This window comes from Rhinoderma darwinii, chromosome 3 (genome assembly GCF_050947455.1).
Source record: "Rhinoderma darwinii isolate aRhiDar2 chromosome 3, aRhiDar2.hap1, whole genome shotgun sequence".
NCBI classification, from domain to species: Eukaryota; Metazoa; Chordata; class Amphibia; order Anura; family Rhinodermatidae; genus Rhinoderma; species Rhinoderma darwinii.
The window spans coordinates 171,284,869-171,297,206 of NC_134689.1; the positions used below are offsets into that span (position 1 = coordinate 171,284,869).

The following is a 12,338-nucleotide window of genomic DNA, read 5'->3' on the forward strand; positions in this document are numbered from 1 at the left end:
CCTGTAGATGCCACACCAGCCTCCCTGTAGATGCCACACCAGCCTCCCTGTAGATGCCACACCAGCCTCCCTGTAGATGCCACACCAGCCTGCCTGTAGATGCCACACCAGCCTGCCTGTAGATGCCACACCAGCCTCCCTGTAGATGCCACACCAGCCTCCCTGTAGATGCCACACCAGCCTCCCTGTAGATGCCACACCAGCCTCCCTGTAGATGCCACACCAGCCTCCCTGTAGATGCCACACCAGCCTGCCTGTAGATGCCACACCAGCCTCCCTGTAGATGCCACACCAGCCTGCCTGTAGATGCCACACCAGCCTGCCTGTAGATGCCACACCAGCCTGCCTGTAGATTGTGCCACATACTCACGAGAGCAGCGCCATCTCTCGTCTTCTTCACTTGTGGTCACTCGTCTGCACTGGATCTGGCAAGGCAGCGCGACGGGGCGATGACGTCATCGAGGCGCCTTCAAACCCGTGAAGACGAGTGACCACACCTGAAGAAGTGCTGCAAACGTGAGTATGCCAACGATAGCCAGCAAGGGAACTAGTAGTTCCCTTGCCAATCCCCATGTAACAGATCCGTTTTTAACGGTTGTTACATGTATTGACAGCCGTTAAAAACGGATCCATTGACTTCTATGGGGGCCGTCAGGCCTTTAAAACGACATGTCCTATTTTTTGACAGCCATTATTCACGGGCCGTTAAAAAAACGGCCGTGTGAATGCACCCATAGAATATCATTGTTCTGAAAACGGCCATGTGAAAGCCGTTAAAAGGACGGCCATCACATGGCCGTTTTTCACTGTCGTCTGAATGAGGCCTAATAGCCATACCAAAGACACACATTTGCAGACAGTACTTTTTGGGATTTATTGCTCCCCGTCAGCAGAGTAAAGCTATGGATGGCTCAGTAAGATACTTTTGTAGCAGTTCTTGGAAGGTACTAATTATCCTTGCAGACATACAGCTGGTAGAGAGTCTTAAGGGCAATGATCCCTGGGAAAAAGTATTCAAAATATCTCTCCTCTAGAGAGAGAGTTTTCTTCCTTCAGGGGGAAGGGATAACTTTGCATAATTTTTTTCCTGGAGGGGTTTGCCCTTAAGACCCCCCCCCCCCCCCCCACACCCTTTAGCTGGATCTCAGCAAGCAGAATCGGTAACTTCCCAGAGCTCTTTTACACAACATAGATTATTATGCTAATGTGAACCTAGTTATAAAAAAGAGCTATAGATAAAATTGAATATCAAATATTTTTCTCATTTTATTTAATTATTATCGGACGAGCTGAAAAATTACTATGAAAGAGTCACATCAGTCTGACAGGCTGCAATGGTGCATATTGATCAAGCCGTTAACTAAGAGGAGTTTACAGATTAAGGCTTCATTCACACAGCAGTATTTTGCTATAGAATTTGTATTTGATCTGCAAAGGTTTTCATTGTATAGGTTTTACTCCTAGTTTTAACTTCCAATATGGATACAGAATGCCATCCAAAATACTGCATACGGAATGAGGCCTTAGGCCAGTTTCACACAAGCATAATACATGCGCACTACTGCACCTAGATTAAGGGTTTATTCACAAGAACGAGTGCATACTCGGACGTGAAAAACGACCATTTTTCACATCAGAGTTGCACCCATGTGCAGGGGTGAACCTAGCCCATCTGCTGCCTGAGGCGAACTATAAAAGATGCCCCCCCCCCCCCCCCAAATCTTTTCGAGTTTTCTCATTGCTAGCTTTACACAACAAACACGCAATATATACATTTTTTTAAAATAGGAAAACATTTGTTGTTTAACCCCTTCCCACTATTGGGCGTGACTGTACTTCCAGATTCAAAGTGCTTTCTCACACAAGGGCGTACAGTCATGCCCTGTAGATGAAGCCGGCACAGGAGCAGTGTGCTCTTCATCTTCAGCGGCTGTCAGCTGTAATACACAGCTGACAGCCTGCTGCAAAGGCGGCGACGGCAGTTACCGCCGATCGCTGCTGTTTAACCCCTTCAATGCTGTCAATGACGTCCGCCGCATTGAAGTTGTTGACAGAGGGAGAGGGCTCCCTCTGTGCCCCCTCTGCCCCCCCCCACGATGGATCGCGGGTGGCGATGGTTGCTATGGCAACTAGGAAGCCGTTGCTAGGCTTCCTGGTTGCCCTGGTACGGAAGCGTATTAGGTCCTGCCCGAGGCAGGACCTAATACGCTAACGGTCAGATGAAGAATGACAGTTACGATGCACTGCACTACATAAGTAGTGCAGTGTATTGTACCGGGGATCAGAAGACCAGATCTTCAAGTCCCCAGATCAGTGTAAAAAAAACGTGAAAGAAAAATAGATAAATAAAAGTTTTAACTAATAAAAACAACAATCGCCCTGTTTCAAGGATCAACTCCTTTCTAATTAGAAAAAAAATTAAAACATGAAAAAAAAACTATACATAATAATAGGTATCGCCGCGTTCGGAACGGCCTGATCTATAAAAATGTCACATTATTTTTACCGCACAGTGAACACTGTACTTTGTTTTTATAAAAAATCAATGACCGCATTTTATTTTTTGGTCATCCGGTCTCAAAAAAATGTAATAAAAAGTGATCAAAAAGTTGCAAGAAACGCAAAATGGTACCAATGGAAACTACAGTTTGTCACGTATAAAACAAGTACTCCCGCAGCGATATCAACTGAAAAATAAAAAAGTTATGGCTGTCAGATAATGGCGACACTAAAACATGATTTTTTTTTAGAAAAGAGTGTTTTTATTGTGGGAACGTAGTGAAACGTAAAAAAAACTATATCAATTTGGTATCGCTGTAATCGTATCGACCCACAGAATAAAGTTAACATGTTGTTTATACTGCACGGTGAACACTGTAAACGAAATAAAAACGTGCTAGCATTGCTGTTTTTTGGTTTCCTCATCTCCCAAAAAATTTAATAAATAGTGATAAAAACAACAAAAAAAACAAAAAACGTATGTACCCGAAAATGGAACCGATAAAAATTACAGCTCGTTCCACAAAAAACGCGCCCTCACACAGCTCCGTCAACGGAAAAATAACACTTTATGACTCTCAAAATGCAACGATGCAAAATAATGCTAAGTGACGGCCCAGACAAATTTTTTAGGTCCAGTAGAATTTCACCAAATATTCCACATCATCATTTGCTGGACCCCACAGGTGGACCCTGTAGATGCAGTGGAAATGAGAAAACTTTAGGGCCTTGTGCTGATAATAGGGCTAGTGAAGAAGTCAAAGATTAAGGGGGGATTCACACGAGCGTGTATTCGGTCCGTGCAGGCCGCGTGGTTTTCACGCGGCACGCATGGACCAATTCAAGTCTATGGGGCAGTACAGACAGTCCGTGCTTTTTGCGCAGCGTTTGTCTGCTGCGCAAAAAGCGCGACAGGTTCAATAACTCTGCGTATTTCGCACATCACGCACCCATTGAAGTCAATGGGTGCGTGAAAACCACACAGGTTGCACGGAAGCACTTCCGTGCGAACCGACTGAAACAGTGCACCAGCTGTCAAAAGGATGAATGTAAACAGAAAAGCACCACGTGCTTTTCTGTTTCCGAACATCCAAACGGAGTGTCTTTGCGATGAGCGAAGCCGGACAAGCGAACCGAACTTCACCGGGTTCGGCCGAACTCGTTTTGGCCGAACCCGGCAAAAAAATTATCGGTACGCGACGTCAGGAGATAGTCACTGTCCATGGTGCTGAAAGAGTTAAACTGTTTCAGCACCATGGACAGTGACTTCCGATCCCAATATACATGAACCTGTAGAAAAAAAAAACGAAGTTCTGACTTACCGATAACTCCCGGCGTCTTCCTCCAGTCTGACCTCCCGGGATGACAATTCAGTCCATGTGACAGCTCCAGCCAATCACAGGCCAAGCACAGGCTGCAGCGGTCACATGGACTGGCGCGTCATCCAGGGAGGTGGGGCCCGATGTCGAGAGGCGCGTCACCAAGGACGCGTCACCAAGGCAATGGCCGGGAAGTTCTCGGTAAGTACGAACTTTTTCTTTTTTTTCAACAGGTTTTTCGATATTGTGTTCGGCATTCACTGTCGAGGATGCTGAAAGAGCTAGCTCTTTCAGCACCTTGGACAGTGACGGGCGTCGACTAGCCTCATCTCTATGATGGCGGCTGCGCGAAAATCACGCAGCCACGCATCAGACACGGATGACACACGCAGCTGTCAAATGGTTTTTGCGCGCGCAAAACGCAGCGTTGTTTGCGCGCGCAAAAACGCAACGTCCGTCTGTATCTCCCCTAAAAGATTAAGCAATATTGGAGCGCAGATATTTTGTATAATACCTGTGCATAAAGGGTTGGATCAAAGCGTACCACACCAATCCATGGATTATTAATTCACCCCATTATTACATCATCCTATTATGCCCTCATGCACTCCGCCCAGCTTACATATACCCTGATGTACTCCGCCCAGCTTACACGTACCCTAATGTACTTCGCACAGATTACATATGCCCCCACATTATAAGCAGAAATACCAGTAATACACCAAGCAAAATTGGGCTTCAAAAGCCAAATGGTGGTCCAACTGAGCCTGGCAGTGTGCCCAAACAGCAATTTATGACCACATATGGGGTATTACTGTATTCTGGAGAACCCGCTTAACAATTTATGGGGTGTGTGTCTACTGTGGTACAATCTGGGCACAACACATTGGGCACTGAAATGGCATATCTGTGGAAAACAGCAATTTTCAATCTGCAACATCTATCGTGTACTCATTTTTGCAAAACACTTCTGGGGTCAAAATGCTCACTAAACCCCTAGATAAATTCTTGGAGGGATCTAGTTTCCAAAATGGAGTAAGTTTTCGGGGGCAACACTGTACTGGTACTATAGCTCAATGCAACATGGTGTCAAAAAACGAATCTTGTAAAATCTCCACTCCAAATACTAAATGGCGCTCCTTCCCTTTAGAGCCGTGCTGTGTCCAAATAGCAGTTTATGACCATGTTTGGGGTATTACCTTACTCTGGAGAGAATGCTTTACGAACGTTGAGGTGCTTTTCTGCTATAGTCTTTGTGAAAATGCTACATTTTGGGCTAGAACTACATCTTTTCACAATAAATTTTTTAATTTTTTTTTATTTTCACATCCCAATTCTAATAAATTCAGCAAAAACCTGTGTGGTCAAAATGCTCACTACACCCCTAGATTAATTCCTCAAGGGGTGTAGTTTACCAAATGGAGTCACATTTCAGGGGTTCTTACTGTACTAGTACCTCAAGGGCTTTGTAAATGCAACATGGCGCCCAGGAATCAATCCTGCAAAATCTGTGCCCCAACTGCCAAATGGCGCTCCTTCCCTTGTATCCTGCCAAGTATCCAAACAAACGTTTATGACCACATATGGGGTATTTCCCTACTCTGAAGAACTCGCTTTACAAATGTTACGGTGCTTTTTCTCCTTTATTTGTTGAGAAAATGAAAAATTTTGAACTAATACTACGTCTTATTGGAAAATAATGTCATTTTTTCATTTTCACTGCCCATTTCTAATAAAATCTATGAGACACATGTGGGGTCAAAATGCTCACTACACCCCTAGATGAATTCCTCAATGGGTGTAGTTTGCCAAATGGAGTCACTTTTGGGGAGTTTCCACTCTACTGGTACCTTAGGAGCTTTACAAAAGTGACATGGTGCAGAGAAATCAATCCAGCAAAATCTGTACTCCAAAAGCTAAATGGCGTGCCATCCCTTCTGAGTCCTGCCGCTTGCCCAAACAGCAGTTTATGACCACATGTTGGGTATTTCCGTACTCTGGAGAAGTTGGTTTTTCCTCATTTGTTCAAAAAATTAAAAATTCTGAGGTAAAGCTACATCTTATTGGAAAATAATTTAATTTTTCATTTTCACTGCCCAATTCTAATGAAATCTATGAAATACCTGTGTGGTCAAAATGCTCACTACACTCCTAGATGAATTCCTCTAGGGGTGTAGTTTGCCAAATGGAGTCACTTTTGTGGGGTTTCTAACCTGACATGGTGCCTGAAATATAGTTTAAGAAAAGGAAGGCCCAAAAATCCACTAGGTGCTCCTTTGCTTCTGGGGCTTTTGTTTCAGTCCAGTAGCGCACTAGGGCCACATGTGGGATATTTCTTAAAACTGCAGAATCTGGGCAATAAATATTCAGTTGTGTTTGTCTGGTAAAAAAAAAAAAACCTTCAATATTACAGGAAAAATTGATTAAAAAAAAAAAAGAAATTTGCAAATTTCCCTTCCACTTTGCTTTAATTCCTGTGAAACACAAAGGGTTAAGAAGCTTTCTAAATGCTGTTTTGAATACTTTAAGGGGTGCAGTTTTTAAAATGGGGCGATTTGTTGGGGTTCCTAATATATAAGGCCCTCAAAGCCACTTCAGATCTGAACTGGTCCCTAAAAAAATAGGCTTTTGAAATTTTCTTGAAAATGTGAGAAACTGCTGCTAAACTTTTAAGCCTTGTAACGTCCTAGAAAAATAAAAAGATGTTTAAAAAATGATGCAAACATAAAGTAAAGTAGACATATGGGAAATGTTAACTAGTCACTATTTTGTGTGGTATAACTATCTGTCTTACAAGCAGATACATTTGAATTTAGAAAAATGCTAAGTTTTGTACAATTTCTCGAAATTTTGGTGTTTTTCACAAAAAATATTGAATTTATCGAACAAATTTTTTCACTAACATAAACCATCTCAGAATCGCTTGGATAGGTAAAAGCATTCCGAAGTTATTACCACATATAGTAACACGTCAGATTTAAAAAATGAGGCTGTGTCATTTGGTCCAAAAGTGGCTGCGTCCTTAAGGGGTTAATGTATAGAAAAGATTTAAGGAATTCTACTTACTGTATTACTTTAGTATCATAGATCAACAACGCAGCATTAAGGCTGGATTCACATGAGCATGTTCGGTCCTTAAAAGGACAGGACTTATTTCGGTCGCAATTCCCAGACCGAACACACTGCAGGGAGCCGGGCTTCTTTCATCATAGTTATGTACGACGCTAGGAGTCCCTGCCTCTCCATTGAACTACTGTCCCGTACTGAAAACATGATTACAGTACGGGACAGTTGTCCCGCAGCGAGGCAGGTACTCCTAGCGTCGTACATAACTATGATGCTAGGAGCCCAGCTCCATGGAGTGTGTTCGCAGTGCCGCACCTGCCATGAGGCCAGGTGAGCCGACAGCCTCAGGCGGCACAACCTACCCAAACTTGGGGGGCGGCATTTTCAGCCCGGGACGGACTGGATCGGGGGGAGGGGCCATGCAGACGCACATAGCAGACGTGCCGAATGTCTGAAACACTCCTCCTCCTCTCTGATGCAGCACATGCCGCCAGAGAGGAGCAAGTCTGCAGGAGGAGCGTCAAGCTACGAGAAGCACGAGGTAAGTTCCTGCCTTGCTGGGACTCGTGACGTGAGTATACTGCAAGGGGGGGTCTGGGCATTTTACCGACAGCAAAGGGCTCTATGGGGCTGGAATAATCCACCCCATAGAGCCCTCACATCACTATAATGGAAGGATTAGTGTGAGTGGGTAGCGCCGCACAGCCCCATTGTGGGTAGCGCCACACAGCCCCCTGGTCGGTAGCGCCGCACAGCCCCCTGGTCGGTAGCGCCGCACAGCCCCCTGGTCGGTAGCGCCGCACAGCCCCCTGGTCGGTAGCGCCGCACAGCCCCCTGGTCGGTAGCGCCGCACAGCCCCCTGGTCGGTAGCGCCGCACAGCCCCCTGGTCGGTAGCGCCACACAGCCCCCTGGTCGGTAGCGCCACACAACCCCCTGGTCGGTAGCGCCACACAGCCCACAGCCCCTGGTCGGTAGCGCCACACAGCCCCTGGTCGGTAGCGCCACACAGCCCCCTGGTCGGTAGCGCCACACAACCCCCTGGTCGGTAGCGCCACACAACCCCCTGGTCGGTAGCGCCACACAGCCCACAGGTCGGTAGCGCCACACCGCCCACAGGTCGGTAGCGCCACACAGCCCACAGGTCGGTAGCGCCACACAGCCCACAGGTCGGTAGCGCCACACAGCCCACAGGTCGGTAGCGCCACACAGCCCACAGGTCGGTAGCGCCACACAGCCCACAGGTCGGTAGCGCCACACAGTTTCCTGGTTGGTAGTGCCACACAGCCCCATAGTCGGTAATGCCACACAGCCCCCTGGTCGGTAATGCCACACAGCCCACATGTTGGTAATGCCACACAGCCCACAGGTTGGTAATGCCACACAGCCCACAGGTTGGTAATGCCACACAGCCCACAGGTTGGTAATGCCACACAGCCCCCTTGTAGTGCAAGGACTACGAAATGACCCTGATAGCTGGTGGGCAATAGACATTCAAAAAAGGACAACTGTGCAGGAGCACACAAAATACCCAGCTTTCCCGGCTATCAAATAAATGTGTGGAAATAAACTAAGATATAACTTTTATTTAGTCTACCTAAAGGATTAATCCTTTTAGCTAGATTAAATAAAAGTTATATCTTAGTTTATTTCCACACATTTATTTGATAGCCGGGAAAGCTGGGTTTTGTGTGCTCCTGCACAGTTGTGCTTTTTTGTAGGTAGTGCCACACAGCCCACTTGTAGATAGAACCCCCGCAACCCCTTCCAGTATAGATAGCGCCACTGTAGCTCCCTGAAGGAGCGGAATACCCATGTGGACGGGGATTCCGCTCCTGGAGCTCTGCTTGATATCTCTGTCCATATATGGACAGTGACATCAGGGGAAACTCCTGAAGCGGAATCCCCGACCACAGCGTTGCTGACGCTGTGACCATCGCTTCCACTCCAGGGGAAGCTCCTGTCGTCTGCGTCCATGACGCCCTGGAGTGGAATCCTCAGTCATAGCGTCTGCAGCGCTCCAGGAGCGGAATCCCCGGCCACACAGGGATTCCGCTCCTTCAGGGAGCTACAGTGGCGCTAGTAGATAGCAGAGCATGGAGATACCTCCCTGCTCTGCTATAGTGCCATCGCTACCGCTATAGCAGCTGCAACGGCTGCTAGCGGCGCCACAGCCCTCATGCCCAGTGTCACCGCTAGGAGCCGCTGTGGCTGCTACAGCGGTAGCGACGGCCACTAAGTTAAGAAGCGTCCGGTCGGAAAGGCGACTGCAGTTAGTTGTGTAATTGCAACGGCGCGGGGATACACACACCCACTGGCGCCCCTCTTGCAGTGTGGCGGCTGGCGCCCTGTGCGACCGCACTGGTCGAACGTATCCAAGGCCGGCCATGGTTCCAGGGATAGGTAGTACTGACATGAGGGTTTTGCAGGAACAGTGTATGCATCCTACACATATAAGAATTTAAACTTGAATGCCCCCTTTGAAAGCTATAAGTTCAATACGGTAAGACTGTTCCATGTCGTAACATACAAGCGCCCTTCTAATGAGTGGTCAATATAACAAGACACTGATTTGCAATGACAGCATTACCATTGAAATCAATGGTAATGCAAACGGAAGCTACGGTTTCCGTTTGCCTTTGCGTTGATGGGTTCCTCCGACAGATAGGTCTGACGGAACCCTGACTATGTCAACAGGTCCTATGAAGGTATTCTCAAGTATCTCTATACTTAACTTATCGATTAGCAGTAAGGGTATGTTCACACGCAGTGTTTTCAGACGTAATTCTGGCGTTTTACGGCTCTAATTACGCCTGAAAAAACGCCCCTAATACGCCTACAAACATCTGCCCATTGCTTTCAATGGGTTTTACGGTGTTCTATTCCCACGAGCCTTAATTTTATGCGTCGCTGTCAAAATACTGCGTGTAAAAAGATGCCCGCGAAAAAGAAGTGCATGTCACTTCTTGGGACGTTTTTGGAGGCGTTTTTCATTGACTCAATTGAAAAACAGCTTCAATAGCGGCCGTAAAATACGCCGCGAAAAACGCGAGTTGCTACAAAAACGTCTGAAAATCAGGAGCTGTTTTTGCCTGAAAACAGCTCCGTATTTTCAGACGTTTTTGGTCACTGCGTGTGAACATACCCTTTCTCTGCCTCCCATTGATGTCAATGGGAGGTCAGAGGCGTAATCGCGCAAAGATAAGGCATGTCCCTTCTTTCTCCCGCGAGTCGGTTTTACCGCTCGCAGGAGAAACCCTACTCCACCACCCATTGAAATCAATGGGAGGCATTTTCGGCCGGTTTTTGGCAAGTTTTGCGGCGCGGTTTCCGCGTCCAAAAACTCTGTGTGAACATACCCTTAAAGGCATTGTTTCGAAAACAAAAAAAAGATTTCTCAATACAGTAAAGTAAAACACTGCCTTCCCTGTCATTGTGACTTGAAAATAAAAACTTGCTAGACTTGTTTGACAGAATCCAAGCACTTGATGGAGAATTTACACACCTGCATATTCTTAGCATAAGCACTTACCTTCCGTTGACATTCACAAATGCCTAAACAGGTTAGGAAAGTTTTGCCCCTCCTCACTTTTATGGTGTATTCACATGTGCAGGTTTTGATCAGGTTTTATTCAGGGTTTTTAAAATCCGTTTTTGAAATGGAAACCAACAGTGGATCATAAAGGAAGAAAGAGGACAAAGATTCAACTTCTCTAATTTGAATCCACTTCTTGTCTTAGCTTCAAAAACTGCGTTAAAAAAAACCTGGAGCGAAACCTGCACGTGTGAATACACGATTAAATTGGTATAAGGTATTTATGTGCTGTGTAGATCATGTCCTTGTTTACATACTGTGTGCCTTATTTATTTGTGTGCTTTAGCACAATATAGTTTCTGTTATGACACTTGCGCTCTCTTAATAAATATTAATATGAATTATTAATAAGCCGAAACGTTTGGATTTAATGTCACATGGGAGACACAGTTTGAAACTTCTCTTTTCAAAATAATCTGTATGGAACACGGACGTAGCTCTTTAATAAATTTAGAAGAGTCAAGTCATAGTCAATTACATGCTAATGATTTCCATAATTTATCACATAGGGATTAGTAAAGAGATGGTGGGCTGCAAACTGCTCCTACCTTGTGTCTGATGAACACTTCATGATAAAGTGGAAGCTGGCCACACACACACATGACTCTACAAATACATGTTGGTGGTGGTTTCAGTGCAATGTTGAGGTTGTGCTTAGACCGGTTTACAGAGGCCATCACTTACCAGTCTGATCAAACACTGTTCTATTCATGAATCTTTATCCAACCAAAGGGAACGCTTCCAGGGCATTGCTTCAGCTTCCAGGAATAGCCATGCAGGCATCAAAGCCCACGCCCTCCACATTCTAGCTGCCAATGCTCCATTCAGTGATGTGCTTCGCTTGCACCAAACACAGGGAAGCACTTTTTGTCCTTTCGGTAAGATCTCTCCAATATTCAATCATTGCAGTAATATGATTAGGCATTCGTGGTAAGTATTAGATCACTGGACTGCATTTGTAGCAACGCAGTTGGCAGCCATTCGATTTCTATAAATTACGTCATACGCTATATAAATAAAGCTGTTTACTACAGCCATACATGCATTGGTGCTCTGAAAGGGTTAAGAGGTTGAGCTGATTTAAAGCTTATAGGCGACAGTATTTGCACTCAGTAGAGAGATGTCTTTTGTTACCGTAGGCTGGCTTTACAAATCAGGATTTGTCTGCCAAGATCACAAATGGAACAATGGTTTTGAGCTGTCAGTTTACAAATTGTGATGTTTTGCTAGAATGGGAGCAACTTTTACATGGAAAAAAGACTTGCACAAAAAAAAAAGTCAATGGATCCAACTGCAGAGAGGATAAGGATACAACTTCCTCATAAGAAATACATTTTTTCCTTAAAAAAAAATTTCTAATTTTATTAGTGTGCCATTTTTGTACAATAAATTGGTGTATATTTGTCAAAAGTAATTTAAAAGGGTAATTCCACAATTCACTGTCATTTATTGTACAGATCATAAAAAATTAACAATGTTTACCTTTTACATGTTGTTAACCCCTTCCCGCCGCAGCCCTTTTTCAGATTTAAATTTTAGTTTTTTCTTCCCCACCTTCCAAAAGCCATTAGGGTATGTGCACACACACTAATTACGTCTGTAATTGACGGACGTATTTCGGCCGCAAGTCCCGGACCGAACACAGTGCAAGGAGCCGGGCTCCTAGCATCATACTTATCTATGAGAAAACGTGTGAACCCAGCCTTATACTGTCTGCTTAGCACTGTATCTAATCCTCCTACACTGTGCATTCGCTCAGAAAATGGCGGCACACAGTGTAGGAGGTTTGAAGATTCAACCCCCTCCTTCTCCTGGCACTAGCCAGGATAAGGGAGGGGGGATTGTGTGAGGACATTAGAGC

The 12,338-nt window shown here is 45.4% G+C and overlaps 1 protein-coding gene across 2 annotated transcripts in view; it reads right to left on the reverse strand.

The window, feature by feature from the left end:
* TMEM117 (transmembrane protein 117) overlaps nucleotides 1–11,552 on the reverse strand; it is a 384,863-nt gene extending 373,311 nt beyond the window's left edge. The window contains exon 1 of one of the 2 annotated variants that reach the window (XM_075857038.1): nucleotides 11,162–11,552. Coding sequence is in view for 1 of the 2 variants with exons in the window: in XM_075857037.1 (XP_075713152.1) it covers nucleotides 11,026–11,048 (23 nt within the window). In the remaining variant the exon portion in view is untranslated. Of the gene's footprint in view, nucleotides 1–11,025; nucleotides 11,142–11,161 lie in introns of those variants that run through there. The other variant, XM_075857037.1, reaches the window with a different exon arrangement.
* Nucleotides 11,553–12,338: the final 786 nt, after the last annotated feature.